Source organism: Strix uralensis, chromosome 5 (assembly GCF_047716275.1).
Source record: "Strix uralensis isolate ZFMK-TIS-50842 chromosome 5, bStrUra1, whole genome shotgun sequence".
Classification (NCBI taxonomy): Eukaryota; Metazoa; Chordata; class Aves; order Strigiformes; family Strigidae; genus Strix; species Strix uralensis.
The window spans coordinates 80,647,303-80,673,777 of NC_133976.1; the positions used below are offsets into that span (position 1 = coordinate 80,647,303).

The 26,475-nt window shown below is 37.2% G+C and overlaps 1 protein-coding gene across 2 annotated transcripts in view; it reads left to right on the plus strand.

Moving 5' to 3' along the window:
• Positions 1-24,783, plus strand: part of CRY1 (cryptochrome circadian regulator 1) — a 69,937-nt gene extending 45,154 nt beyond the window's left edge. For both annotated transcript variants that reach the window (XM_074871927.1, XM_074871926.1), the window contains exons 2-14: positions 7,702-7,810; positions 11,524-11,666; positions 13,016-13,200; positions 14,573-14,661; positions 15,264-15,404; positions 15,500-15,811; positions 18,196-18,347; positions 18,460-18,662; positions 19,428-19,526; positions 20,646-20,738; positions 21,880-21,951; positions 22,032-22,142; positions 24,125-24,783. In XM_074871927.1, the coding sequence (XP_074728028.1) occupies positions 13,083-13,200; positions 14,573-14,661; positions 15,264-15,404; positions 15,500-15,811; positions 18,196-18,347; positions 18,460-18,662; positions 19,428-19,526; positions 20,646-20,738; positions 21,880-21,951; positions 22,032-22,138 (1,386 nt within the window). In that variant the 5' untranslated portion in view covers positions 7,702-7,810; positions 11,524-11,666; positions 13,016-13,082 and the 3' untranslated portion in view covers positions 22,139-22,142; positions 24,125-24,783. The remainder of the gene's footprint in view (positions 1-7,701; positions 7,811-11,523; positions 11,667-13,015; positions 13,201-14,572; positions 14,662-15,263; positions 15,405-15,499; positions 15,812-18,195; positions 18,348-18,459; positions 18,663-19,427; positions 19,527-20,645; positions 20,739-21,879; positions 21,952-22,031; positions 22,143-24,124) is intronic.
• Positions 24,784-26,475: the final 1,692 nt, after the last annotated feature.

A 26,475-nucleotide genomic window follows, 5' to 3' on the forward strand; every position in this document is an offset into this window, starting at 1 on the left:
GCTCTTATCACACTTGCTCTTTTGAAATGAGCCATAGCTGTTACTTTCTCATGGACAGCTTAGATTGCTGAAAATAACGTGGCTGAACTATTTTATAAAGCAGGCCAGCTCTGGTTTAATTACATCAAGCCTTATGAGCTGCTCATTTAAATAAGAGAACTTGGGTATGTGAGAATAAGGAATTTAAAATTTATTTAAATATGACCATGTCTGTACTCTCAAGTAACTTAATTTTGTAATTTGCTTCTAGGTCCTATTTCCCCAGCTCTCGCCCCTGCAAATACATTTGTTTACTCTTGGGTTTTCATTTATGGATCCAACTAGTTTCTCTCTGGAAAGAGTAGGCATAAGGAATTAATGTGAAATAGTAAGGACTTTGATTTATCAGGTTGGAATTAGAGGATTAGAGAAAAATAAACACAATATATACAGTAAAGAATGGATGACACTGGGAGAGAGATTTAGGAAGCTGTGAGACTGTCTCACCAGAAGGCTGACCTTTGTAACAAGCAAGTAATTTGAGATGTTTGTTGCTAGTTACAGGGGAACAGTTTAGATGAATAATAGGTGCCCTTTGAATGTGAAGTTAAGATCCAGATCTTTACAGAAGTTGAATACGGTATTTCCTGTGATGTATGGCTCACAAAATAGGAACCAAATACAGATTGCTATTTGGGAGATTATGAATGTCTTTTGAATAGGACAAAGATTTTGTATTTCCTTCCTTTGGGGAATGCTAACCTTGAAAAAGTAGTTCAGCTGGAAAGAAATTAATGAGGAATGATATGTAAAGAAACGCTAGCTTTGTGTCCTATGTAAGCTAGGTTAGATTCAAATTATTTTGTTGTTCTTAATAGAGCAGCACTGCTTGCTGTAGTTGGTGTTCTAGTCCCACTCCGTATGTGAAATGGTCTTTACTGCTAGAAGATGCACCCAAAAGGACTCAGCTTGGAGAGATTAAATTTTAAATGTTGCTTTCTCTCAATTATTCTTTGAAGCCCTTTACTTCATCCTTTTCCAAAGGGTTGAATTTGATTTTTAGGAACCTCTTTTACAACAATTACAAATGTTTCGGCTGAACATGGGCTTGGGTGTATCTTGCATTCTTCCTTCATCACAGCTCTGCTTTGGCTTGAAGGTTATCACACTGATAAATATTAGAGGAAAAAAGCCAAGTGACGCACTTCATGGTCTCTGTTTGATTTTGTTTTGCATGTGGACCAGCTCTTACTAAGTTATGAAAGATGCTGAAGTCCTGAATTGCACTCTAAAGGAGCTGTTTTTTCTCCACTGACTGTAGAGCGACTCTGCAGGAGATTAGTTAGCTCCCACAGCCACTTCACCTAAGTATCTAGAGTTGAATAATGTGAACTTTTTCCTGCTCTTGTGTATAAGCTTAAAGGATAATACCTCTATGAAATGTATTATTGTGTACCTTTTTAGGACATGGAAGTTGTATGTGGTATTTGCTGAAACAATGTAATATAATAAGGCATGCCCCTGTGACCTTGATTTGGTAATAGGAAAATACTACTGTGGCTTGCTGCCAAAGGATGCGGTGGAGTGTACATAACACTTAAATCCCGTCTGAGCTTAATCTTCTTAGAGTTTCATAAGAGTATACTGCTCGCGCTAAGACACCCTGGTTGGTGGCAATCAAACAGGAAGATACACTGATAAAACACAAGTATTTGTATATAGGTACATAAAATTTGAGATAGTTCAGTGTCTCACTCTGTTTTGGTATTAGATGAAATTCACCTTACGATTCTTATAGAAGCTAGTGTGAGGAATGTGTTTACATAAATGATGCTGGACTTTCATAATGACCTAACTGAACGTATGGCAAAATAGCAGATATGGATGAAAGAAAGGCTCACTCTTCCTCTCTCTTCCCATGAAGAGGAATAAATGTTGCATAATGTATTAATACAATCAGAGTCTAATGCTGTAAACTGTACCCACTCAAATAAAAAAAATGTAGTCGATGTTATACAGTATGTAATATTCTTTCTTTTTATTGAATCCAGTTTACTAAACTATGAAAGGTGAAGGACATATATCTGATAGCAACGTTGGAAAAAAAATTGAACGGGGAAAATAAAACTAGCAGACATTAGGCTGCTTAAGGTAATTCTGATAGATAATGTCTGGGTGGCAATCAAATGTGTGTAATGACATGAGTCTTGTTTGACAGTGCTTTTCTTTCACTGGAGAGATTGTAATCAACAGCTTGGCATGAGGACTAGTGGGTAGATAGGAGGAATTTAAAAAGATTGGTTAAACAGAAGTTGGGATGGATTGCTGGAAGTTGACCAGCATTAATTAAATTTAGGAATGAAGTAAGTTTTAGCACTGTTCTTTTTCACTCAACTTTTTAAATGTTTTCCTCAGAATGAGGAAGCCTGACTAGATTCTTTCTTTCGTGTGGTACCAGCTGTGCAGTCTAACACTCCTGTCTTGCCTAATGGTTAAATTCAGAATCTGGATCAGTTCAGGGAAAAAACCTGAAACTGAAGTTTCTTGATTCTTAATGGCTTAGCACCACCATTTTCAGATGCGAATGATGTCTTGAAAGAGAATTCATTGCATTCAATTCAATTCCCAGCAACTGTCCTCATTTCATACTGGCAAGGATGGTTCTGTGTGATTACAACTTCTGTGTGTTTATTACTCCTAAAAATAACCCCAAACAAGACTTAATGGTAGCCTTAAACACTGTGTCTATAAGTATCTATCTTGCAAGTCTTCTCCTAAATAAGAATGCTACCTTTTTAACAGACTGCTCCTGACTTCTTCCCTGGAGAAAGTCTTTAATCATGTTAATAGTGCAGAGCCAGGAAGGCTGCTTGATGTAGTGCTTAGTTTTGTTAATTTTGTTAATGGTTAACTGTGTTAACAATTAGTTATTTAACTTCTTGAATTTCTGCCTTGATGGTACCAGTTTTTCAGTTGTATGGTAGCTAAAATTATGATCTGTATTATGCAAACCAGTTTCTGGTGGTCACTTTTAAGATGCAGGGGGGCAGAAGGTTAGTTTAGATTTCAGACCCCAGGCAGACTTTGCATGATTGGCAGCAGGGAAGACTGTGGAGTTTCTTGGAGTAAACAGCTAAGATTTGTGTGCGTGTCTTTTAAAGAATGTGGTCTTTAAAAGCTTCCATGAAAATTCTGAGTATTATCATTAGATGACCCTGAGCAAAATGTGTATAACGCCCTCTAAGAATGTTGCTTGAAGACAGGTGTGCTTTGCATTGGCATCTTCCCTGTGTTACAATAAGTCTTTTCTGCCTCCCTCCATCACCTCAGTCATGAACATACCTCACAACAGTTTGCTACTGTGAAGCTAATGGTGAACTTTTCCTTCCTCTGTTTTGTCCAAGGGAAATTGAAGACCAGGTGCAGAAACCTGAGCTGATGCTCTAATCTGATAAAGAATATCCGTGCATCCTTTTCAAGTCTTTTTAATGATGTCATGTAATTTTTATATTCATTCAAGGTGAAAAAGAAAGTGCTTTCCTGTTGACTGTTAGGTTGAGAGGAAAAAGTTGTTTTAGCTTGCAGACTTAGAAACATGATCTGTTACTGTAGGGAGAGATTTAATACCTCCTAATTGCCACACTTTGGTAAAGTATAATGGAGTTTAAGCCCAATAGCTCTTACTTCATAGCTTCTGTGAAGAAACTTTGCCTCAAGAGCTCATATACTGAAAAGAAACTACTTTTTATAAGACAGGTTTCATATTTGGTTTCAGTTTACAGACTGATTTACCATTCACTTTCATTTGTGTTATACTGTGAAAGGAACATGTTTGGGAGCATTTTGGTGCATCGCTTCAGAGAGAAAGCTCAAACAATTTTGCCTTGTCTGTGCTAGAATGCTGCTCTTAATTATGTTTAAATGTCTGCACTGAGCAAAACACCTGCATATTCTTATGCTGCAGTTAAGTGCCCATGCATGGTGTTAGAGTAATTCAGAACTAGTTCACTTGCAAACAGGCATTACCACTCGAAATGATACCTTGGAAAACTAAAAACTCCTCTCTTCCAGATCCCATAATAATTCACTGTGACAGTTTGTTGAATGCTGAGAATTATTATTTTATTATTTTTCTATTACTGTGCTTAATATGTGTGGGGGTGTGCATGTTGTGGACGTGTTATTACTCCTCCCTGAGTATGTTATAGATGAAACATTAATTTGCTAGGACAAGAGATAAATGCAATGCATTACAATGCCATGCCAAAATTAGAGAAAGTGCTGGAATTGGAAGTTGTCCCAGGGAGTTGGTACAATTAAAAAATTTTGTTTCATGAAGGCCTATTCACCTAGGTGTATGTTAACATGTTAGATGAAGATGAAGGCAGAAGTTCTGAAAGGTAGATTTTTTCCTTCCTTAAATTCAAAGTAATTTGTATCTGGATATACCTGAAGCTAGGTGTCAATTAGCATGTGTTTAACCATAGTAAAGGTGCTGTGCTGCTGCTGCTGCAGGTTCTAAAGGTACTCATGAGAAAAAGAGGAGGTGAAAACTTTGGTTATGACAAGTAGTTGATTCAACTATAAGTTTCTTGGTAGTGGTTGTATCTAGAAGCAATGATTTAAGAAGGCTCATTTTTAACTGAGCGAGACAAATCTGTGTAAAGGCTTTTTGACAAATATGAACACTTTAATGAAAAAATGCCTTTAGATGTAGAATAGCATAAATATAGTTGGTGAAAATGAAATGGATGAGTGATTATTTGCAGCACATTCTGTTAAAACACATTTGGTCCAACTGAAAGATTCAAATATGCTTGTTCTGAGTAACCACTTGTAAACTGAATCTGTGTTCTGAAAGTCAAAAGCAATATTCTTTTGCATTGCTGTTACTATAGTTATCATAGGGTTGCTAGGGTTTAATTTAATCTATTATTTTTGAACAATATGCTTTCAGTGACAGTCGTGCAACTCAAACCGTGGTTTGGCTGTTTTTCATTTGTTATGTTTTTGTTCAGGTAGGGGGAATGTGTGTCTGCCCTGGCCACTCTACTGCTCCCTTCATACATATATTTAACATTTTGAGTCTACACCATTATGTTTGTTAAATACATGAAAGAGTTTTATGGAGATTGAAGGATTGCAGGAGTGTGGTAAGAGATAGCTAAAAGAGATAATAGAGGGGATTTGGGGAACCAACAAAATAGAGATTAAACAGTATTAAGGGCAAGTTTAGGGATCATGGATGTGAATTGGAGACTGGGTCAATGTATGTAATCTTCTTGAATAGGATTTTGTGCCAAGTCCAGGCTAGAAGTTGTATGTTACGGTCAGTCAGGTAAGAAGAAAAGAGAATGAGAAATTAGAGTGAACTGAGATGCAAGCAGGAGAAAACCCTAAGAGTTTCCTGAAAGACAGATTTTTACTTTGAATAGTTGTGAACATTTTATGTCACCAATTTATCTTCATACCCTTTCCCTATATTCTGTGATACAAAGTTAAAAAAACCCAAACAAAAACAAAACCAAAAAACCACACCAAAAATCCACCACAACAACAAAACCCCACCAAACAAAAAATCCCCAACCTTTCCTGGACTGTTTCATAGTTGTCCGGGACACTATTGCGGTTTGTCTTTGTAGCAATTTGTGAAGTTTAAGTGAAGGCACATGCTCTTTGAAAGCAAGATTCAGGTGGATAAGATTAGTGATAAGGTCTGTCACTCCAGGTTTCAAAAAAATGATAAAATGAAGCTGTATTTTTCAGAGTCCATCTGGAAGTGACTTTGGCCTGGGAACGTGGGGCCCAGGTTCTCTCAGTTAGAAGCATACAGGATTCTCATCTGATTCTTAAAATTACTCCTGTGTGGTTTCTAACTAAATGAGCATACAGAAGGGTTTTTTTAGATACAGCAAGCATATCCTTCATGATCTCGCTACTCCAGAGCTTTTTTCAAAATAAAATTTAGCAAAGTGAGAGAATTAGACATTTTTGTCTCGTTCCAGTCATTAAACATATAAGCATAGTTGCCAGCCAAGAAGCAGATGTATTCTTGTACACTGGCTTCTTCTCAGACTTGCTTTCTTATACCCTTTCAGGTCAAGTGAGCCATGCATTTTTGGCATTTAATAGCAGCTAGGGGATTTTCCTGCCAGTGTTACTAATTTTTATATTTTTTTTTCCATATAAAGTTGGGAGGCAATGTATGTTAGTTAGGTATCATATATTGCTAAATCTCTAGAAAATGTAAAAAAAATGATGGTAGGTTTACAACAGTCATGTATGTTATATCCCTCCTAGAGGGTGTAGCATTTTCATTGTAACTGGTTATTTTTTAGGCTTCATTCTTAAAAACCTAGGTGTGTCATGAACTTCATTTTCGTAAACCTGGTTGCTCGGTGCCTTTGTAGTGCTGTGGACACCTGCCTGTGCAGCCTGCCCTTTGCCGGTAGCTCCTCGCCCTCTCACCCAGGCTGCGGGCGCAGTGTCTCCAGGCCTCTGTGGCACTGCTTTCCCTGCATCGCTCTCGGGTGGTTGCTCCTGGGGTGTTATCCTCGTGGCCTTGCACCTGCACGTAGTGTCATTACAACAGGCTCTCTCAGAAATAATGCCCTGCAGCGTGGGAATCACCTGGTTTTTTCCCCCTTTGGGTGTAGCCTTTGGTTTGTGGCAGGGGATGGGATAATGTGCGTGCATAGAGGTTAATGACTGCAGGCTCTGACTCAGTAGCTGCCCTGATCATCATGCACTTTGGTGTGTGCCAACACATTGTAATTAACAACAGCCAACAGGGTTTGGGCAGCTCCTGGTGAAAACTATATTGTTACTACAAGGGAAAATATTGGGGGGGGGAGCCACTTGTTACACTGGAGAGAAGTCCCAGGGAAGGGCACTCATCTGGGGACCTCCAGCATCTCTTTTCTGGCTGATCGCAAGGGAGAATTTCCATTTTTCCTCTCCTTCCTTTTGTTTTTATTTCTTCCTCCAAACAACTTTCACCACTGGAATTATTTTTAGTTACTGTACCCACTAATAAAACTTTGGGCTTGCAAACCTGTCTCAATATCCTTTGTGCAACTACCTGTTTCTCTTGAAGACTGGCAGATTTGCAGCATCTCGTTTCCTCTCACCTGCTTTTTTTTTCCTTATTTGCTGATTTGCTCATTAAACAATTCAGGTGAGGTTACAGCCAAGATGTATGAAACTGTTTGTTATATAGAGGGCTATTTTTATAAATGAAGGCCAAAGGGATAGTTATGACCATGTAGTCCTCCGGTATGTTGGTTTTAGTAACAATTCAAGCTGCTGTGTGGTCAGAAGGTCTTGGATTAGGTTTAGTAGCAGTATGCCAACAGCTGATTATCAGTTTGTTGGGGATTTTTCTGTGGTGTGCTTTTTTCTTTAGAGTGACAAGATACTTCTAGTTTTAGTTAAGACTTGAGTACGTTTTAGTCCATTCCAGAGCTGAATAGTGTTGAGGTGAAAACTTAAATGAAGTGCAGTTTGGTTTTCTGAATTATGTATTATTGAATATATTGTATGTTATTGAACTACGGTAAGCTAAGTGTAATTAGGATGTGAACATGCATACATCACTAAAATACACACCAAATACTGAAGGTTATGATAATATTTGTTGGGTTGTTCCTCTTAGTTCCCTTTTTCTATTGTAAAATTGTCTGGTTTGCCTCAAAGTAAATGTTTCTTTACAATTCCTTTCAGATTCCTGCTTCAGTGTCTTGAGGATCTTGATGCCAATCTACGGAAACTGAATTCACGTTTGTTTGTTATTCGTGGACAGCCAGCAGATGTTTTCCCCAGACTTTTTAAGGTACATCATGCCACCTTGCAGTTGTTATTTCTGTCCATAAAATATGACTGACAAACTAATTTCAACTAGGAGTATTTCTTGTACTGTATACTTCAGTGCAAGTTGTTATCCGTGCAAATACTTAACTGTCCTTGCAGCTTCTCTTTAAGGTTTTTGTTAGATTTGGGTTTTTCCCCTCTAGTGTGCATATCACCAACTTAAGTGAGTTGCTCTTAGACTTTACAGCTTTTGCTTTCTTTCTTTCTTTCTTTCCAGAAATGGAACTGATTTCTAATGGTTTGGTTAAGTGTAGGTACTGTATATTACTAAATTTTCCTTTACAGGTTCCCTTTGAAATACTGAAATACAATTCCATGCACATGAATCCAGGTTCAAAGCCTGACCTGTAAAAGCAATGTTTTATTTAGGTCAAATATCTGTTGTGGTTGCTTTTTGGCCGTTAAAAGTGATTTAATAAGCTCTTTGCCAGTAGTAGGCTTGGTAAAAGCATAGTGCAGGTAAAAAGCAATTTCTAGTCGAAGCAGTTTAAGGCTCTCGTGGGAAAGAGTCTTATTATTGAGGAAATTAAAGCTGTGAGGGATTATTATTGATATTAATTTGTTTTCCATGGATAATAGTGTATTTAACGTAACAATACTATAATAGGATAGTAAAAATGAACACTTTGCAGATAGATTTTAAAAGTTTTTAAGGAATGACTGGGTTGAGGTGACACAGATGAGCAAGACTGGAGGAGCGAAATAAATACCTATTTTTTCAGAGATGATCTGTTCAAGATTTTTATTCCCAAGTCTTCAACACCAAGGTGAAAACTCAACTAAAACTCACATTTCTGTTTTCATTCTTGTGCTTTAGTTCTGAAATACTAACTGGATGATTCTCTGACTGGTCTTTTCTTGATTTCCCCTCAGTGAAGAATTTCCTGCAGTACTGTGACATTAGTTGCTGCGTGCAACCCTCCAGATATTCAAGCTTGTTATATCTGCATGCCAAATTTGGTCTGATTGCATTTAAATAGGAGCAAAGATCTTTGTTGTGTGTGTTACCTTCTGGATTTGAGTGACCTGTGACAAGTTTTCTTAAATACTTTAATGGCTGCTTTGACAGCTCCTGTTTCAGATCTTCTTACTAGGCTGATCTTTCTATGCTTAACAACACTGGAGTGCCACATTTTCAGAATATTAAATTTAGTTCTGAGACGGTAATGAATATAACTTGTCATATAGATAGTGTACATCAATCAAAAAAGAACATTTACATCTGTCTGTCTTCTGGTTCGTCAAAGTACCAAAAAGTGTCCTTTATCTTACATTTGTTCACTGAGGGGCTTTTCAGGACATCCTCTATCCTTGAACAAATGAGAGACATTGTTGAAGGTCTTGAAGACTTCTTCACCTTTTGGCTGAAGACTACCTGGAACATGCATCTCATACCATTATCTCACAGCCTCTTTTGCCAGAGCAGTAGCTGTATATCAGGCATTTGCAGTGCAGTGAAGGGCATTTAACACTGAACCAAGCTTTTCAGATCATCCTCATTAAATGTCTCAAAGGTGAGCGATGATCCTGACCCTGAAGAACACATGTTGATGTTTTTTGGCTGGTAGAAGATAACTTTAAGTAAATAATGGTAGGAGACAGTGGAACTTCTATAGACCCTTGTGTCGGAACCCTATCACAGTTGCCAACATCTGTGGATTTCCTGGGGATGAATGTTTTCACAACTGTTTCTTGGTAGGGCTCTCCTTTTCAAAGGCTGAAGGACAATTCCTTCAAAAGGCAGAGCACTAGCACTGATCTATCTTTATCCTTGTAAGAGGCCTCAAGGACCTTTAGGCTCTTTCATTCACGTGTGTGTGTATGTGTATATATGTGTGAGTGTGTGTATATATATATATGACTGTTTGCTTTCCTCTTTCCAGTCCTTCAGAGGAGCTTTGCTTCCCTTAAGACACTGAATTCAATGTCACATGTTTTCAGCAGTGCTAGCTAACAGTGCTGCTGATAGCAGTAGGCTGTCATCCTCTGGAACAGTGCATAGAGACAGAATATTTTTGCCAGTGGACTTCGCAGGTCTTTGCAAAACTCTTTGGGTTTTTTGTTTGGGATCTTTTGGTTTTTGTTTGGGATTTTTAAGTAACTTAAGGATGGTGGTTCCATCTGACCGCAGCGATGCAACTTCCACTAGTAGCAGGCACCCACTTGGTGCCTGTTGGCTAACTTGAATCAGTCAAGTTTTGGTTGGTTCTTGCCTCATTCTCTTCAGTTTGTCCTGGTCTGCTTTGTATCTCTAGCTCTTTGATAAAGAAAATAAAATTGGAACAATCTCTAATTCTTTAAATGCATCAGTGTTGCTAAAAACATCCAGTGGTATGTGCAAAGCGATTTGTGCCCATGCTTATTCTAAGTGCCTAGCTCATGCTGACATGATCTGGGTGTATTCACATCACGTGGCACTTGTCTGAGAATTCCTCGGCTCCCTTGGGGATGTGGCTCTGGCTCTTGGACACATTTTTTGTGGTTTTCTTTTCAATATGCCAGAGGAAAGAAAGATTGAGAAAAATATCTGCTGCAACTTGTCAGACAGTGGTTTTACATTATGAAATGGAAAATAAATGTTGTATGAGGGTGTGGGAGGTTGCTTGAGGATTCGGGGCCTCCTGGGTCAGTCTTGGCAGACAGCGATGGAGAGAGCCGAGTTGTCTTTGAAAGAGCAAGCACTACTTGGAATCGCCTGTCCTCAGGGTTGTACTTGGGCTTCACCTAGGAGAGAGCTAGTTCAGAAGTGAAACAGCACCGTAGGTGAACAGCGTAGAGTGCCCCTTCTTTCTCTGGTGTAAATCCAGTTCTCTGAAATAGTCTGGCTGATGTATTTAAATTAACTGTTTAAGATTCTGAGGGATTAGAAAGGTATTTCTCTGAGTTTGATTGACAGGATGGCTTTCTAGGATCATTCTGTGCATACTTAACCTTTCAAATTCCCTGCTGTTGGAGAAGCCTTAGCCATTAGTTGATCCCTTTCTTTGCTTCTTTTCCCCCACCTGTTACTGTTGGCCTTGGTAACAGCATCTGTGACACAAAGTATATTAGACTTGAAGGTGTCCTCTTTTTAGAAGACAGATTTTTATTTTTTTTAATTTTATTTTTTAATGGAAATTGAAGATTATCTGTTCTGGTGGGTGAAGGGCAGGGATTTGGAAAAGGGAAGGAAAGTGTGTGGTGTTTGGTTTGAGGGAGCCAGGGGTTATTTTGCCCCCCACTCCCCCACCCCACTTCAGTTCTGCTGTTAAAGTTGACAGGCATATGCGAAAAGGTTTTCTTCAGAGCAAAACACTGCTGCTGATCAATGTCCAGAAGGCAGCCTCTGTCATCTTTCCCTTCTGTTGTGTCTCTTCAGGTATATGGATCCTAAAGTTAGAGCTGAGTTTTCAAAATTTGCTTAGAAGTTGTCCTATTACTGTGTGCACCCACAGTAATGGAACAGATAGAGGCTTTTTTTAATGCCTGATTCCTGCTTAGATGCCAAGATGTTGGACTTTATTTTTTGTGAGCCTGAGTGTCTAAATGTATTTTGGGCCTTTGTGTATCTCTGACAACTATCTGCAGGTGATAGCTGGTGTTCCACCTTGTCCCTGTCCTCCCCATTCTCCTTTCCCTCACCCTCCATCAAACAGCTGACTTGCTGAAGGACCATATTTTTGTTTTGTGTTGCAGGAATGGAATATTGCAAAACTTTCTATTGAATATGATTCTGAACCATTTGGAAAGGAAAGAGATGCAGCGATTAAGAAGCTGGCTAGTGAAGCTGGAGTGGAGGTCATCGTTCGAATTTCCCATACATTATACAACCTAGACAAGTAAGTTACCATTACCTCTGATTTTAAAAATGGGAAAAAAATTAATTTGGTTAGATACTGTGTGCTACTTCCTACGCAGAACACTTTATAGTTAGGAAGACTACAAATTTGGTTTATGTTTCTCTTTTATCAGTCCATCCAAATTTTACTACATACTGAATAGAACTTTGCAACTCCAAAAAATGATACAAAACTGTATGTGAAGTATAGTTTTGATTTGGGGTTCTTCTGAAAATAACGGTCCTGTTAATTATCTGTCCTTTATAATGAAGTTACTCAAACATGACTTTTAACTTCTCCCAAATAAGATCTGTTGTTGTTTAGTTGTTTTGTTACATTGTTTTGTCCTTATTTCACTTGCTGTACACAAGTTAGCAGAAAGTTCTTTATTTTTTAAGAACTGTTTCCTATCAGTTATGTATCCTATAAATAATTGGGGATTGTTTGATATCCCTGTGATGCCTTAATGCCTTGTTTATATTTTTCCACAGGTCTATTTAAATGGATTAGTATTAGCTCCCTGTTACAGAAACATAATCCACAGACTATTCAGAATATGACTTGGCTTCTCTTAACATTGAGTAATTTGTTGTGGTAGATGCCCGTTTTATTCTGTTACAAGCCAATGTATAAGAGGCAGCTAGTCATATGGGGGGAAAGGGAATTATTTACTGCTTTGAAAATTCCTTTTCTTCTGTCCCCACCCAAACACCCCTCCAAAATGAACAGCTAGTTCCATCTACCATTTTGTAAATTATTTCTCTGAAGTTTTCCTATTTCCAAGATTTTAGTTATATTTCAGGTGACAATGCAAAATATGCAAACTGTGTGTTTTTACAACAGTCATTATGTTTAAGCTACACCTTATTTTTTCCCCATATTAAGACAGCTGTAATACTGCCTACTGTTTTCAATACAAGAATAGAAAAATAGATTTTTTTTTTTAATGCAAATAGCATAGTTTTGTAGGTGACTTGGATGTATCTTTATGTAGCTGTGATCTCTCATCTGCTTTGCTGTTCTGTATTTTTCTTTGCCCTGAGCTGTCTATATTCATTACTTGTTCTTGAGAGACTTTCTTCAACCCAGGAGTGAAGAATAATTGACTTGGTTATAAACAGTTAATTTATATGTCTCCCTAGTGGGGAAAAAAGAATGGTAAAACTAAAGTTCAAGCTATCTGAATTACCATGTATATATCTGTGATTTTATATAACATGCTAGAGGCAGGTAAGAAGATATTTTTGTATGTTTATAGATGTGTATATTTCATTTTTAAAAATTTAAAATGGTTATATACTGTTGTCTGACATACTAATTTTCTCTTTTTTCCTGTTTTTTCAATCCAGAATCATAGAATTAAATGGAGGACAGCCTCCTCTTACTTACAAACGATTCCAGACCCTAATTAGTAGAATGGAACCACTGGAGATGCCAGTGGAGACTATAACCCCAGAAGTAATGGAAAAATGTACTACTCCAGTTTCTGATGACCATGACGAGAAATATGGTGTCCCATCACTTGAAGAGCTCGGTATGTTCTAAGGTTGCTTTGACATTGTGAAGCAAGTAAGATGTAATCTACCACTGAAAGCATAATACTTAAAATAACCATGAGAGACGTTCTACTTATGGTTAATTTTTAAACTGACGCCAATTATGACATGATACCCTTTCGTAAAAGGAACAAAAAAGGACAATCAACTCTGTAAATTTTAGTTGTTTTCTTTTAAATGGAAGGTCATATCAAACTACACTAAGTCTGTTTGGCTTCTTGTAATACAGTGTAGCCATTTTCCCATGGTACCAAATAATCATTAAGCTACTAATAGTCTTTGATATTTCATTTTGTATTAAATGTATTCGGTATCTTTGTGCTTCAGGTCATTAATCTGTCATTTTACAAATTAATTAAAAAAAAAACCTCGTGTCTTGCAATGCCAAAAAAAGATAATAATAAGGCAAATAATTATTTTAGAAACTTCTTGAAAAAAGAAAAAAGGTCTTATGTTTCTGTAAATCTGATTTTTAGGAAACAATACCAAGCTACTGTCCTGTGGATCCCCCATCTCTTTCCTGTTTCCCCCCTGCCACAAAATACAAGCAAATGTGGTGTGACCTCCAAATTGCAAACAAAAGGGTCTGGACAGATTTTGGCTAAGCTCTGGCTGCTCTGTCTAGTCCTGTTGAACTCTTAAACAACAGACCTTGCTTTGAAAGCTTTTTTTAAGATGAGAAGATCTCACTATACAGGGGTTAAACTATAGACAGACATGTTATCTCATGCACCTGGTGAACAATCTTGGGGGAGGTGTGGGAGTGTGGAAGAAATTTTGTTGCCTTCTTTTCATCTTTCTTTTGCAGCTCCACTGTGTGTTTATCATCAAATTGACAATAATCCCCATCTGTTATTTAAGTCAAGGTCAATGAAACCTAGGAATGTTCTGAAGATAGCACTCATGCTTTTAACTTGATGGAAGAAAGTTTTAGACATTCAGTAAATTAGAATAGCAATTATTGTTTCTTAGCACTAATTTTTTTTTAAAAAGGCTGTGGTTTTGGGATAGCCCACATATTGCAGAGCTGAGAACTTGAAAATAATTTGAAAAATGTTAGGAAGGTTGTTTTGTGGAAAAAAAACCCAGAAGAAGTGGAATTGAAGTAAGACCATTCAGCATGTAAAACTTGTAATGTGAATTAATGTAAATGCAGCAAAATCCAATTTTTACTTTTAGAAGTTAGAGGTATTGAATGTGCTTTGATAAGACTTGGTTGCATTCTGTTTGCCATGTGTCCAGCTTAGGGTTGTTCTCAAGATACAATAAAATGTAGTCAAGTATCAATATGCTAGAATTTTGTTGCCCTACTGTTTAAGTATAATTTCCTTGTTTCAATTTGTTTTTCAGGTTTTGACACAGATGGTCTTCCTTCTGCAGTATGGCCAGGGGGAGAAACAGAAGCTCTCACACGATTGGAAAGACATTTAGAACGAAAGGTATATTTCAAATCATTGCAACTATGACATATCGGGGAAACATACTTGCTTTTTGCAATGAAATGTAAAAGGAATTGGGCAAGTCCTTTTAAAAAAAACTCAAAGCCACAAACTTGAACTCAAGGCCTTGATATAATGATATAAATCCAGTTACTGTTTCTTAGTTTTAGAAGGTGATAGCAGATTGTCTTTTAATTTGAATTTTAGAGAATGTCTGTTAGACTATTTTCTACTCAAAATAATTTAATTTTTCTTTTCTTTGGAGGTACTTTTACCTGAAACATACTTTTTATAGCTTTGAAGGGGAATTCCTCTAAGAGCTAACGTATTGCTAGTTGTCTAGGTTTCCTCTGTATTTAAAAGAAAGGGATAGGTAATTCTGGCTGACAGCTCATGCCTTCTGCATTGAGATAAATTACCTTCTAGAGATTTGCTGATTCAAAAGGAACTCCACGATGTTGTAGGTAACGTGATCACCTGTCCAGTGTCTGGATTCAGTTATAGGCAGTGTGTGTGATTTCTCCCTTTTATGTTTACAAGTTGCTAACATAGTTGCCTGTAGTATGATATTGTTGTGTGGTTTTTGTTTCTTTTATTTTAAGGCTTGGGTAGCAAACTTTGAAAGACCACGAATGAATGCAAATTCCCTTCTGGCAAGCCCTACAGGGCTTAGTCCCTACCTCCGCTTTGGCTGTTTGTCATGTCGTCTCTTTTATTTCAAGTTAACGGATCTGTACAAAAAGGTATGATTTCTACGTAGTCAGCTACACGTTCTTAGATGTCATGATTTTTCCCTACTTCTCCTAATAAAATGTTTTCCTTTGATGGTGATCTTCAGGTAAAAAAGAACAGCTCCCCTCCCCTCTCCCTCTATGGCCAGCTGTTATGGCGTGAATTTTTCTACACAGCGGCGACTAACAATCCACGGTTTGATAAAATGGAGGGGAATCCTATCTGTGTTCAAATTCCATGGGATAAGAATCCTGAGGCTTTGGCCAAATGGGCAGAAGGCAGGACAGGTTTTCCCTGGATTGATGCAATTATGACGCAGCTTCGTCAAGAAGGTTGGATTCACCATTTAGCCCGGCATGCTGTAGCATGCTTTTTGACTCGAGGTGACCTCTGGATTAGCTGGGAAGAAGGAATGAAGGTATTGTTTCCTATTCTTGAATTTCTTGAAGTGCCTGTTAAAGTCTCAGAGAGTCATTCTAGAATTGTTGTTACTGTGTGGTGTAAGATGAATTATAAATCTTAAACTGTGGCCAAAACTAAATCAGTTCTGATAAACCAGCGGTGCTGAAGTTTTGCCTCTCGAATGCCCCCTTTTATTGAAATATTAAAGTATTTCTTGCAGTCAGAATAGGTCTGCAGTTCTTTTAAATTTGAGATTTCTTCCTAAATCTTGGCAAATGAACATGGATTTCCCTTGTATTGAAACTTCTTTCCAGTCATACCGTGTGAACAGATTCTGTTCACATATCGTGTCTGCTTCCCTGCAAAGGGGAATTAAAGGGAAGAAACTAAAAGCTGAGAATGTCTTTTAAGCAATTTCTGTCCCTTCGCCCAGTGTTAGAAATGTGAGTATGGGCAACATGATTTGGCTGAAGTTTCCATGCAGTTAATTTCTGTGCAACTATCCAAGAGAAGCTGAAGTTCAAATTACAAATGTCAGTCTTTTGAAGAAAAGAATGGAATAATTTAATCTCAGCCTTTGAATCAGTTTTACATTTTTAGAAGGATAGCACATCTTTTACTGAGCAATTATAATTAATTAAAAATGCTTTTTATTTTTGAAATCTAAAAAAGAATTTACTTGCCATCAGGATTGTGACCTCATATTTATATATGGATATAATCTTATGAAATTTCACCTTTTTTTAACAAATCAGTTGTAAGCAAACACCTTGCATTTAAAAAAACAACTGGTTACACAACATAAGCTGCTTTAGGAATTTCCCTTTTGCGGTTCATAGATAAAGACATTGGTGATGCACATACATAGGTAACTCAGCCAAACAACAAAGCTGTATATTACAGATAAATGCCTACTTATTCTTACTTTTGAAATAATACAGATATATGGAGGGCCCAGACTTGTGCAGTGGAAGATGTTTAATTTGTACGTCCATAGTTAGCAAAAGTTAATCTGGCCTTCCAAGGTGATGTTATTTCCAAAGTCTTATTACATGGCAGCATCTAGTGGAACACTTGTGTGCTAGCACTTATGTTCATCTGAAGATCTTGTTACATTATTAGTTACTTTGTATTTAAAATGCTTTTAAAAATCTTTTGAGATAAACTTTATTTTTTCAAACCAGATATTTAGACAAAGATACTTTTGTAACACTCAGTGTATACTGTAGAATGAATGCCTTATTGAATATATGTAGAGAGAGATTCTTGTTTAATGGTATTGCCTTATTTAGACTTTGTATTGGAATAATATTAATTGAAGTTGGGTGGCAGTAATAAGATGTTAAGTTTTAGTGTCTTAGTGTGAAGAAAGATGATGGTTTCCTTGGAACATTTGGAGACAATGCAACTTTGAAAAGGGATATCAGGACTTGCAGAAATATGTATTAAAAAAAAATACCTGTTTTGAAATCTACTTCTCAGCGCACTCTTTTTATAAAAGGTACTTGAATGTTCTCCTTCAAAGAATAAGGCTTCTCTTTATTTCTTGTTAGTCTGCATTGCTAGTGATCTGACTGAGCAGAGAAACTTTTCATACAAGTTAGTATTGTCAGTGTTAATAATTAAAAAACAATCAGTGCTGAAAGCTTGAATGTTTCACAACTGTTGAGCTCCAGATGTAAAGTAAAACCCTCATAAATCTTCAGCATTCTCTGAGGTTATTTTTAATATAATGGCAAAGACTATTTTTGTCTTCAGACCAGAGTTCATGATCTGTCCCGCCATTCTTCAGCATGCTTGGTGGTTCATGTACCTCCAGGAATTCAAGTGTGCATCCTCAAAACTGACTTACTAGATTAACTGTTGGTCTCCAAGAATACAACTTCTGAATGTGCTACCCTGAAACCCTTGAATTCTACCCTTGGGACTCCTTGCATAGTAAAAGGTGCTGTGCAAGTTTTGGTGTTCAGACTCACAATTTGAGTTTGAAATGATCCCTGTTTTCTGGAAGTTTGCAAAGCTTACTCAGTTGTAATGTGATGAAGCAATTCTTCTGAAAGCAACAAATACCACTTGCAAGCAGTCAGGCTCCAGACATCCTTTGGGGATTTATTTTTTAAGGATGTGTTTATGCAAGAATGTGTAACTCTTTGGTTGTAGCTTTCTGAGATGTCTACAAGGTTTTTTACAGGGTAAAAGCCAAACAGGCTATCGCATTTTTGTTCTCGAGTTTGATGTTTAGGTAAGTATTTGCAGTTGTGTACTGAGCATTCTGTGAATGTTGCCAGGTAAGAGCTGGGCTGCTTCTGCTGAAATCAGAAACTCGGAACAATTCGTGAAAAAATAGGTGTCTTGAAGGTGTGCCATGTTCAGACTAACTTGTTGCTCTAATTTCTTAAGGTCTTTGAAGAGCTCTTACTTGATGCAGATTGGAGTGTGAATGCTGGAAGCTGGATGTGGCTGTCCTGTAGTTCCTTCTTTCAGCAGTTTTTTCACTGCTACTGTCCAGTGGGTTTTGGCAGAAGAACTGACCCAAATGGGGATTATATCAGGTAACTCACAATCCAGAAGTAGTACCAATTCATAGATGTTACTTAAACTGTCAAGTGGCTTTATACTTAAAATGACCTTTTGGGGGGTTTTTTTGTTTTTTTTTTTTTTAAGACGCTATTTGCCAGTGCTTAGAGGTTTCCCTGCAAAATACATCTATGATCCTTGGAATGCCCCGGAGAGCATCCAGAAGGCTGCAAAATGTATTATAGGAGTTAATTATCCCAAACCAATGGTAAATCATGCAGAGGCAAGCCGTCTGAATATCGAGAGGATGAAACAAATCTACCAGCAGCTTTCACGATACAGAGGACTGGGTATGGTTATAGGCTATTTGCTCTATTTACTTGAAAACTTCTTTCACTGTCTAGCAATTAATAATTTTTGTCCTGCAGCAGTGGTAGTCAGGTGTGAGCTCAGTGTGGTGACCAGGGTTGTGTATCCAAATACATGAAAATATTAGATGTAACCAAGAGAGGGAAGAAAGACTTTGAGTGGAGTGCCTCTTTCCAAATCTTACCAGGAAACTTTTTTCTGTGGATTTTTGGAAGTTTTCTGCTCAAACTGGGTCTTCTGTGCACTCTGATGCCCTTATACAGATAGGTGTTAATACCATACTGTATTTACATTTGCAAATGCTGTTGCTCAAACAGAAACCAGTGCAACCTCTGGTAGCATTCTTTCTAGTTCGGAAAGACCATCCCCTTTGCTCTGAGAGGTAAACCACATGCACTTGTATTGCTCAGGAAGGCGTAAGCAGTCAGTATGTTCAAATACTGGATGTTGAATCAGGATGCAGTGCGCTTCAACACAACATAGTGAATACGTGTAACTAATGAATATTGGAAAAGTTATGCAGAATATTATGTAGAAAATGCCTGTTAAGTAGTTGTGAACTGAAATTACTTGGCAAGATCCCAGAAGTGGGCAAGATGGAAATATGTTCTCCTCTTAATAAAGGTAAACTCCTCAGGGAGAGGGTGGAGAATTGGCTATCATGAGGTAAAAAGCATGCCACACTTAATCTTTTTTTTTTTTTCTGTCTGTCTTTATGGCTGTATTTTTTTGTTGTTGTTGCTTAGGTCTTCTTGCAACAGTGCCTTCTAATCCAAATGGAAATGGAAATGGTGGCCTAATGGGCTATTCACCAGGAGAAAGCATTTCTGGTTGTGGTAGTACAGGTCAGTCAAATTCTTTCAATACATAGAATTATTGGAACTGAACTGCACGAACTTTTATAATGCCCTTGATATTATGTATTATAAGAAGGAACTGTTTTCATAAGACAGTTTTCAGTGAAAGTCACAAACATTTTCAAATTTATTCACTATGTTTGGTAGTATTTGTATATAGACATATTTAGATTTTTTAATCTCAAACATGTAAGAATTTTTTAACCTGTTTTTTCTCCCTGAAAATTACTTAACAGTTTGATTTCAAAAGCATTTGAATGTGATTTTGTTCTAGAAGTCTATAACCATCCTGATATTTGAAATAAGTGATTTGTGAATTTTCAAGTCAGAACTGTTAATTTGTAAAGTTTTCTAATGCTAGCATTAGATTGATTACTGGAATTTAATTCTACCATAATGTCAACATTATGGTGAACAGTGTCTGAAAACTTAAAATAGAATTTACACAGTTTTGATTAAAATTACTTTAGACTATTAACATTCTTACTGTAACATGCAAAGACTAGCATTAACTACTTACTAAGAAAAAACAGTATTACCATTGTATAAATCCATGGTGCATTACATCTTGAATACTGTGTACACCTTGCACTTCTCATTGTAAAAGGATACAGCAGAACTGGAAATCTGCTGGTTTTGTGTTCTCCTTAGGCTTTAGTCAAGGTTAGAAGCATATCGCGGAGAAAGAGGGACCTTATTGTTTTCAGCCAGTACAATTCCTCTTGAATTAAAGTCTAGACTCCTTAAAGCTGGGTGCTTGAGCTTTTATTTCTTTTAAGTTCAGAGATTTAGAAGACAGGAAGAGCTTAGTTGAAAAAATTATGTGCTCTCAAATGTATACCTATACACGTAGTTACAGTTTTCACATCAGAAATATATCCATTTTGTACAAGCTTACTGTGTATTCATCTGAATTTGCAAGTGTGAGTTTGGAAAGACTAAAGCTTTAGAGCTTTGGACCCTGTTCTGAGGTGTTTTTTTTTTTTTAAAAAAAAGCCACAGTCAAAGTCTACCTCTTGAAGAGGGAAAAAAACCACAATATTTTAAATTCCAGAACTGGGATTGTATCTTCTGTTATGTTTATAATTCTTTTTCCTGCTTCTCCAGGAGCTCAGCTGGGAGCTGGTGATGGTCATACAGTTGTTCAGCCATGTGCCCTGGGAGAGACTCATACAGGAGCAAGTGGAATTCAGCAGCAAGGTATTATGGCAGTGCCTGTCTGTAGAGGATCTCCAAATCCTTGCAACTATGGAAAAACAGAGAAAACATCAAAATAACATGGATACGTTTTTGGTGACAGCTGCTGTCTACAACCTGAACTGGCCTTGTTTCTGCTCTTGAAACATAAAAATTATTTCTTAGCGTGAACTTGCTTGTCTTGTCACCTTTATCTCTAAAATGCTCATCTAGAACATTATTTGTATGTTTTGAGTGGGAGGGATCTCAAGCGTGACTAAACAAAAATTAATAAACTTTATCCTAGGTTACTTTAAATGAAAGATACTGAAAGAAAGAAGTTAACTTTGTGTATATGATAGCAAAATCTGAACCTTATCTTTTCCCTGATTTCACTGCCACTCTTTCCATATATAATAAATTTCCACAGTTTTGTGTGGATATTCTCATGTTGTGGAGGCAAATTTTTATTACTTTAACTGTACAGAAACTTAAGGTGTGGTTTGTGATAGATCAAAGTTGCAATCAAATTTAGCAGAACTGTTTCTTTGCAGTCTTAACAGAGGTTGTGAGCTTACTGATCATGAAAGACTGTAATCTGTGTTTTGTTTAAGCATCCAGGACGTAACTGGAACACCACAACTGTTCAGAATAAGAAACCTTGCAACTGCTTTTACTGATTTGCACTATTTATGCAGAGGACTCAGCGTCAAGGTTGCCAGTGGATAGTTTATGCAAACCAGAAAATAGTGTGCATCTAAGTTACTTGCTTTTTTTATTTACAGCTCAGTTATGCTAAGAATTCACAAGTATTGCTGTAAAAGAATAATTAAGGAGACTTGGCAGAACAAATGTTAAAATTTATAACAACTTAGAATTAAAGTGTTTGATATATAAACTTTCTGCTTGCTGCAAATATAATGCATAAATATGTATGCACTTAATATCGTTCACTGTGCATATATAAGTGCATATATATTTAACTGCTGTAGACTGCCATGAGGCTTTTTTATTTTCATAACAACTCTTCTGCATTCAGGATGGTTTCTGGCAGGATTTTTCTTGATGGAAAATAAATCAGTTGGCTCCTTTTGTTGTTGTAAAGAATGTAACTGTACACTTGCTTGCAGTTCTAAATTTTATAATATCTACTGTGTCTGAACAGGTTACTGTCAAGCAAGTAGTATCTTACACTATGCTCATGGAGACAATCAGCAATCACACTTACTGCAAGCAGGTAATTTAAAGAACAAAAAAAAAGCTTTTATATAAAGGTGCAGTAGCATCTTAATGTAAACACTGGTTTTAAATTATCAGGAAGAACAGCCCTTGGTACTGGCATTAGTGCAGGGAAACGCCCAAATCCAGAAGAAGAAACTCAGAGCGTTTCTGGACCAAAAGTCCAGCGACAGAGCACAAATTAAACTGGTAAGTTATCCTGTTAATGAGTAAATTTCTGTACAGATTTTGTGTCTGTGATAACATTCATATCACTGCAATGCAAAGGATCCTAAATTATTGCTGTAAATATTGCAGTTCCAGGTACTGTACAAACAATACAAAATCCTGGCTCTAGAGAGTTTACAAAGTATGAGATAGGAAGTAGTTATAAAAATAGAACCAGACCAAAGATTATCAGACACAGATCAAGGTGTTAATGAAAGGGAGATGGATAAACTGGGGTTTCACATACATTAGCAGAGCTGCTTATGTAGCTTCAGTTACTTTCTGCTCCTGCCTGTCACCTTAAGCTGTGCCAGCAGCACTGTTTGTGTGAGTGTACGGTGACCTGAATCAGAAGACTAGCACAACTTAAAAGGAAAGGCTCAGGGCCTGGATTAGAGTTTTAGACATACAAGTGGACTAAGCAGAACATGTTTTAGAGACTGCAGAAAACCTGCAAAATGCTGGTGTAGTTATTGCATGTAAAGATGTAGGGACAAGAAAGATTCAAAGACTTTAACATTTGTCATTGGTCCATAACATAAGCAGGATGCTCAGATGCCAAAGTTTGTCAAGAAAAGCTTTGGTGAAAAGTACTTGAATTTGGAGAGGGAGGCATTGCTAGATATACATACATGAACAGATGTGAAAATGTGTAGAGAGAAGCAGTAAAGTGGAAGATGAGTTTGATATGTGTGAAATAATCAACATAGAGAAGATAACTGGATTTTGGTTTCGGATAAAGTTACTTAGGAACAGGATAGAGAAGAGAGAAGGCCAGAGATGTTAACCCCTTCCCCCAGTGAGCTTGATTTGAGAGGAATAAGGAAGATGACCTGAAAGACAAGTTAAAGACTAATTTACTTAGGAGGAAAGCCAAAGAATGGAGGGCTGTCTGAAATGAGAGGGGACAAGATTTCAAGACTAGGAGTGTGGCTGCATAGATTAAAGGTGATTGAGATGTTACTCCATACTTATCTTTTACAAAAAACAAGAGTTGGTCATTATTGAGTTTGAAGAATGAGTAATAGCATATAGGCGAGATAATAGCACATGGAGAGACTTTGGAATTGGAAGATAGGGATTCCATACAGCAAGTATAGAGGATGCATTCAGCATCTCTAGAAATAAAAAGGGAAATTTGATCCACCTCATTTGGATTTGACAGCAAGATCTAATTTTGCTTGTTACGTGGTGTCAGCACTTTGTCAAAGCTATTGTGGTGCATTATGAACAATGGTGTTGTGCTGATTTGATTCAGTGAAGAACCACAGCATTGTTCCCATAATGGCTGTCACCTGAAGTGAGCCGAGACCTTAGCGATTAATCCATCTGCTATTTTCTCACATATTGGAAGCACTGTAAACTCTGCTTCTGTGTTCTCAAACTGATTTCTGGTACTCGGATGGAGTGGAACGTAATCAAAGAGAGTCCGTGTTTCAGTAGCTGTCTGATCCTTAGTATGTGTAGATTCATTCAGCATCCATGTTTTGTATTACAGAATTCCTTAGGTGCTCGTGTCTGTGTAGAAGAAGTGCCTGCAGAGCGAACGTCTGGTTCCTGTCTAAGCTCTTTTTCAATTGAGAGACAGGTTGGAGGGGTTTCTAGTTTGGCAGAGAAGACTGATTTTGTTAGGGGTGTTCAAAGCATGCTGCAAAAGCATTATAGTCAAATCCAAAAATCAGCCAAGATCATACTCAAAAACACTGCTGGCAAAAGGATGTGCGCCTTCTGAATAGCACTAAAGTACAGAGGCTGTTGGGTTTATCTTTTTTTTTAACGTTTCCCCCTTTAGCCTCTAAGGAGTAAGAAATAAGAATTCTGAGTATTTGGGCCAATACAAATGGGGACAGGGCTTCCTGCACTGAGAAGGGGGGAAAGAATATTGGTCCCTTAAATTATTTCTGCCTTCTTCAAAGACTCATAACAAACTGCCTAAGAATATTTTTTTTCTTTTTTTCTTGCAGCATTATTGGAAGAGAAGATACCACTCAAAGAACACACAGGACAATTCCTGCTACTCTGTATTGGAACTAAAGTGTTGTGAGAGTACATGTACGAAAATGACATACTTTTTTCATAAATTATTTTCAATTGTTCTCAGTTGTTGTAAACAAGTCCAATTTTTGGAATGCATTATTTCTAACTGGCATTTCTATGGTTTTTAACTTTTTAATGACTCTTTCACAAAGGGCAAATTGAGTTTTGTATATAAAGTATTTGGTGAAGAATTTGCTAACTTAATGTAAATATAAACATTCATGATTAGCGATAGACCCATTGATATATTTTTGATAATCTTTCATGTATATGGTAGTAGGAAAAGCTGTAGCGATGTTCTGTAAAATGGATGGACATAGAAGGTTTTGAAGTTTTTAAATTGTTATTATTTTTAGATTCCAGAACTTGACCTCTGTATGATCAACTTCATATTTTCATAATGTAAGTGCTTAGAAGTGTGTTTAATCAAATAGCTGTAACCTTTATTAATTGCATCTGTATATAAGTCATATGCCAATTTTTTGCTGAGTTGTAAAATTTTCATGTATATGTCCAGTCCTTGTGTTTCCCAGTTGCCTTGTTCAGTAATGACATACCTTGTTAATAAAAGAAAATTGTATATATAGATACATGTCTGTCTTTTGTGTATGCTACTGCTCTGGTACATGTTTCCAAACAACACTGTTTCAAGAAAAAACGGAAATATAATTTTTTAGACCTAATCTGGAAGCCATGAACAGTGAACTATATTACCTGCACTTCAGGTTTCATGATACTGAAGCAAAACACTATCCAAATTATTCAGGCCTTTTTGTTGCAATTGCATGTATGTATTCTTACCATTAAAAGGTTTTCACCGATGTATGTATTGAGTGTTTCTTCAAAATCTAGGGTTGGGTTTCTCTTTGCTGTAATTGCAATTTCCTTGATAGCCTGGTAGTCTTTCCTGTACTGCAGTTAATTTGCTGTTCTTTGAGAATGTTGACTTCTAAAAACACATCGGGTTTGCTGACTCAAATGTTTAGAGAAGTTGTATCTAAATGTTTTCTCAGACTGTTAAGATCTCTGAAGAAGCAGTCTGAATTACCTCATTTTACATATAACTAGGTCAGTTACCTACTTGAGCGGGTGCACAAATTAATTCTCATGTGGGAGGAGTTAATTATCTTGTTCGTAGTATCACATGGGTGACTTCCAGTCATGGGACACTTCTTGTGTGGAGGTTTAAAATTCAGACCAGATTTATGGATTGACAACATACTCAGGGCACTTGCTGCAAAATAAACTGCCATGGTTCTGCCTGTCCCTAGATTTTTAGATGATAATAGTTAATGTAAATATCTCTGCATACTGGTTTGGATACAATAGCAAAATCAGAAGTACTACTAAGAAAATACAGGCATGCTTACTGTCTTGAGGCAGAGAATCTTCAACTGATCTTGAAGAACCAAATCTCAACAGTGAGAATGGAGAAGCAGATGCTGAGTGTTTTCTGGAGATCAGTCCAAGTTGAATGAAGAGGTTTCCTAGGGACATACATAATCAGTAGAATAAACAATTATTCTGTTCATTTAAGTAGCATGGAAAAAAAACCCAAAAAACCAAAACACAGCACAGGCCTACAGTGTCTTAGGAAGTGTTTTGTTCTGTCAGGAAAAGATCATATTGGATTTTTTCTGCTGATCTATACTAAAGAAATCATACCATCTAAATGAAATATTCCCCTAGCTTTTCTGAATGGGCTATGACACTCCTACAGAAACACTTCATCAAGGTAAGAACATATGCTTAAATATCACCTTTTCCCCCAACCACTCTGAAAGTTCAATAGGTAAAAGAAGAAATTTCCCAAGGAGTTAATTCCCTTCTCCTTAAATACTAAAAGGGGGGATTCCTCTTCTTGGTGCGGGCAAGTCCTTGGATTAGCAAAGCAAAATCTGTGATGAAGATGCTGTTTCACTCGTACGCTGCCTTGAAGTGAGTTCTGCTGTCAGGACTGCAGTGGAAGAAACAGTCTGTAAGTATGTTAGTGTGAGAGAGGGGGGAAGTTGCCTTCCGAGTAGCAGCAAGCTTATAAAAGCCCTTTGCTTCATGTTTGTCCCTCCCACTAGTACTTGCTGTGACTACAAAAGTTAAAAAGGCTGAGGCTTTGGCTGCACAGAAAAATTGACCAGAACTATTGTAAAGTGGAGGTTTTCTTCCCTCACCCCCATGACCCCTTTGTGAGTTTCAAGGAGGAGGTGGACATGCGTTATAAACCCAGTATGGATAAGGGCCAGGATATTGTTTCTTATTAGACTTCTCATCCAGAAATGGA